The sequence below is a fragment of the Lepidothrix coronata genome, unplaced genomic scaffold (genome assembly GCF_001604755.1).
Source record: "Lepidothrix coronata isolate B3197 unplaced genomic scaffold, Lepidothrix_coronata-1.0 Scaffold8, whole genome shotgun sequence".
Taxonomy (NCBI): domain Eukaryota; kingdom Metazoa; phylum Chordata; class Aves; order Passeriformes; family Pipridae; genus Lepidothrix; species Lepidothrix coronata.
Window position 1 is genome coordinate 8,433,021 of NW_016690188.1, and position 4,601 is coordinate 8,437,621.

The following is a 4,601-nucleotide window of genomic DNA, read 5'->3' on the forward strand; positions in this document are numbered from 1 at the left end:
AATGTCTTGCTCTCTCTAAGTCTGGAAAGTGCAGTTTTCCATAGACAGAACAATGAAACTATTCATGCATTGTTGTCAAAGGCACTAAATAAACACTGGAGAAAAAAATACTCCTATTCAGGTTGAGAAGTGGTCCTCTAAAAATACTGAATGCAGTCTCTAGCAGTGGAAGGAGTCTTTCCTCCTGACTGTGCTGCTACTTACTGTATAGCAGGATAGTTTAATGACAGAATTTTCAGGCGAAGCTGTCAAAGATAAGTACATGAAGTACATTACTACTTATTGGTATTTTTTCCTTTTGAAACCTAAGTGTCTAACAAATAAAAAAGCCACTAAGCCTAAAGTGCTTTCCACAACAGAACTATTCTGATTCAACACAAAGGAAGCTTGTCAACTTTAGTGGGTAAATTAGTGCTCTAACCAGTGTATCAATCTCTTGGAAAGATGTCGCAGTACATTAAATAGTATTTAGTTACAAGTTAGGCTTAATAGCTTTTTAATTATATGTCCTCATTTAAACAGCACGTGTGGTAAAATGTGTCAGACTTCTATTTTGCCCAGTTTTTTCTTTCTTATCAGTGACAGACATCGAGACCTTTCTTCAGGATGCTTTTATGTGTATTTATATCTATCTTGAAACCTTACTTTTCCTTTATCATAGGTCCAGTTGTTTACGTTTTGGATCTTGCAGATCGACTGATTTCAAAGGCATGTCCCTTTGCTGCAGCTGGAATAATGGTGGGCTCTATATACTGGACAGCTGTTACGTACGGAGCTGTGACGGTGATGCAGGTACACACGTGTTCCCTCTCCTTACCAGCTTTGAAAGCAAGTCTTCTAAAGAAAAAGTCTATTAGGATTCCTTTTTTTCCTTGGCTTAAAACATATTTCAGCTGCTTTCATTGTAGTTAGCAAGTGAATTCCAGATGGGCGCATAAAAACCTTTTGACTTTTAACTGGTCACACAGACTTGGCTTGGTATAAAGCCAAGTCTGCCTGTTCAAACATGGTTCAGTCTGCAACTAACAAAATTCACTACTGCTCTAGCTGGCTGCCTGTTGTATGGCAGGCTGGTGAACCCAAGTCTGTTCTCATAGAAAAAGTACCGTTACTGCCTAGATACTACTAATGGGTAATTCTTCAAAAAGGACATGAGATTAATCTTTTTCTCTTAGCTGGAGAAAAACTTTGCCAGTAACATTCAAAGGGTTGAAACATGGTGAAATTTTTTTTTTTGTGTAATGTGATTTTTTTTTTAAATTATATAAAGGAAAATGCGTCCTCTGAATGATGAAATTCATTCATAAACAAGAAATGCAAAACACTGCAAATTAATAATATGCTCTTTTAATTACTTCAGACTGTATGATTAGTTGAAAGGGGAAAAAATACTTTTCCTACTTCTGTTCTTGTGAACTTGCTATTTAAATATAAAAATAATGTTGATAGGTAGTAGACTATTAACTACAGAAAGGCTTGTTCACAGCTGTCCTAGTTCAGCCACAAGACAAGAGTTTTCATAGATTGTACAACTAGAAGGATCTTTGTTACTGTTGTAGTTGTTGATTCCTATATCGAGTCCTTAACCTGTCTTGCCTGAAAGCATAAAAATATCTCTGACGCAGATTCAGTTGTATGCCAGCAAGTATTCCTCCACACAATTCTCATTTTAAATGTACAACCTGGTCCTTCTCCACGTAAGTCATCTGACACTAGTTGTTCCTGAACTGTGTGGTACTGCCCTGCAGTTCTGCAGATGGCTCCATCTCAAGATCATGTGCTGTTTTGGTTCAGTTTGTATGTGATCTTGTAGCAGAAATGAAGTGAAGCCCAAATGAGTTGTTGCAGTCCCCCTGGTACCAGTGTGGCCAGGGTCAAGCAGGTGCATAAGAGATGTTTAATGACTTTGAATACCACCTCCATTCCAGTGGATGAGTCTCTGTATTACAGAATGGTACACTTAGGAATTTTCTCATTGGATATTTTGCTCTTGTGGCTCCTACAGGAACATTACAACCATCTGTAATACTACAACCAGACTTTTGAAATGCACTAGTCCTCTTCTCCTTGCTCATTGAGACCTTTTATGTAGGAAAATATATGACCTTTTTTAGCTGCCTTAGAATTACATAATAAAGTGGAAAGATAAATGCTTCTTTCTGTAGTTGTTTTGCTTTTGAAATGAGGATCTGTCTAAACATTAGTTTAGGCAGCTGGTCAAATCCAGATATGAAGAATTAGCTGTTTACCTGATTTAATGTTTTGATTGCATGGGTGACGCCCTTGGCAAGACAATTTATTAAGGTGGTAATAGAGGGAAACTGTCTCACCCCTTTTGCCACCCCAGCTTTGCTGGGTTTAATACAACTTGTCTCCTGATGCATTTCAGACTCCTTCAGCTGAATGGCCGGGGAGAAGCACAAAAGCTATTTTTAAAGGTTAAGAAAATTAAATACAGAATTGACACTGTGACTCTAGTAGTAGCTAAGTCAGTAACAAATCATATAGGGTTACTGAAAGCAGAGAAATATAGTAATCTAAAGCAGAAGAGACAAGATACTGAGGCTTTTTTAGATGGACAAGGAGTCTAAGGAGAAAAAGGATAGTGTCAGACTTCATGGTTTGGGTGGAAGATATGGAAGAAGCTGGAAGACAGATGCTGAATATTTTTTTCAGGGATAATCTTTTGGCAGCAACAGTATTGGTTATGCCTATTTTTAGAGGCTGTGGTAGATAACATAACTTCCTGTTCTAGAAGCATAAAATGGAATGGTTTTCAAAGCGTGTCTAAAAAAATACAGTTTGAAGGTACTGGGGTACATTACCCTGGTTTCTTCCCTGTGCCCTACCTGCTCCAGAAGTACAAGTTTTGTTGTTTTCTTTTTTTTAAATTTTGTTATTGTTGCGTGTTCTTATCACCTCATTCTAAGTTTTGTGCAAGTGAAGACTTGATAGCTTCTGGTATTTGTGGAAAAATGAAAAGTCAGTGAAAGTGCATCAGGAAATTTGCTGCCTGACGAACATAATAGTTATTATAATGTTTCTAGTCTTCCTGGATTCTTATGGAGAGAGTCATGAAAGAGCCTGTTCTTCCCAGAAGGACTTCAAGGACTTTGTTACCATTTAGTAATTCTTAAATTGAGATGACTCTAGAGGATATCTACCACTTGCATGTTTTTTATGTCCTCAGCCCCATTAGATTTATTCAAAATTAAAACTATGTACTTTTTAGGAAACATAAGGCACTGGTTTTTTATAGTTTTAATCCGTACATTTTATAAACTGCAAAGGCTGATTAATATTTTTATGTGCCAATGGAAAGGTTTAGACACAGCAGTAAGGATTGTCCTTTAAAATCATAGCATTAACCACATTTGAAAATAAAGTACACATGAAGATATGCTATTTCCACTACAGTTGAAAATAATGTACATCTTCCTGCACTGTCTAGAGAAGCAATAGTTTAATACTGTGATCTCTATTGCACAAGGGATTCCTAAATAACATAAAATTTTGATTAAAACATTGTGAGATACTTGCTATCAATTTATCCTTTGAACAGTAGTATCTAATCAATTTCTGAGTGTAGAATTAATTTTTGTAAAACTGTAAATGCTTCGATGCATTTTGGAAAGCCTGCTGTATTAATGCTTCAGACATTTAGGGGTTTTACCTACACAGAAACACGTGAAACTTCTCTTGGGATGGGAAGGAATTGTGTTACAGCTCTCTGCAAGATTAATGATTTGCAAGCTAGAGCTGGTAGCTCACCTGCATTACACTTCATAAGCAACCAAGGATGCAAAGAGAAAACAGAGTAAATTAGGTAAAACCATATTCCTTTTTTCTTAAAAGGTGTGGGCAGCTCCAAACAAACTCGACTCTTTAAGTTAGATTTTGTTCAGTTGTGGCCTCTGTTATGTTTGCCAACCATATGTGTATTTTCCAGGTTGTGGGTCACAAAGAAGGTCTTGATGTGATGGAGAGAGCTGATCCTTTATTTCTTCTGATTGGCCTTCCCACTATCCCAGTCATGCTAATACTGGGCAAGATGATCCGCTGGGAGGATTATGTGCTCAGACTGTGGCGCAAATACTCTAATAAGCTACAAATTTTGAACAGCATATTTCCAGGTAATGTGATAAATTTGAAAGAAAATACCAAGATTGAATTTCTGCCTTTAGGAGATGGGGATAGGCAAATAGTGTTTGCCATTCTTAAGCAGAGGTGATTAACACCATCCTTCTCTTTCGTGTTCATTCTGTTTAGATTGTGTTTGTATAGTACCTAGGGAGAAAGGTGGGCCAAGAGGAGCAGGAGCATGGTTTCAGTTAAGGCCTTAGTAACAAAACAAGCTGCTAAAAATCATATGTCTTACTTGAAAGTAAAAATTAATACAGTCATTTAATGGAAACAGAATATTCACTGAGAAGAGGGATTGGGCTATAGATTTGTAATGGAGTGGAGGGTGGGCACTACTGTGCTGTGTTCTTTTTGAGGCAGTGGCTATGGAATCTTTCTTTCCCCACTTTTATCCCCTTAGGCATTGGATGTCCTGTTCCTCGAATTCCAGCAGAGGCGAACCCTTTGGCAGATCATGT

At 37.4% G+C, this 4,601-nt stretch overlaps 1 protein-coding gene across 2 annotated transcripts in view; it reads left to right on the forward strand.

Moving 5' to 3' along the window:
* Nucleotides 1-4,601, forward strand: part of MARCH5 (membrane associated ring-CH-type finger 5) — a 28,658-nt gene that overhangs the window by 20,530 nt on the left and 3,527 nt on the right. Inside the window, exons 3-5 of one of the 2 annotated variants that reach the window (XM_017804088.1) lie at nucleotides 662-792; nucleotides 3,950-4,133; nucleotides 4,544-4,601. The exon at nucleotides 4,544-4,601 is cut by the window's right edge and continues 112 nt beyond it. In XM_017804088.1, the coding sequence (XP_017659577.1) occupies nucleotides 662-792; nucleotides 3,950-4,133; nucleotides 4,544-4,601 (373 nt within the window). The remainder of the gene's footprint in view (nucleotides 1-661; nucleotides 793-3,949; nucleotides 4,134-4,543) is intronic. The other variant, XM_017804089.1, reaches the window with a different exon arrangement.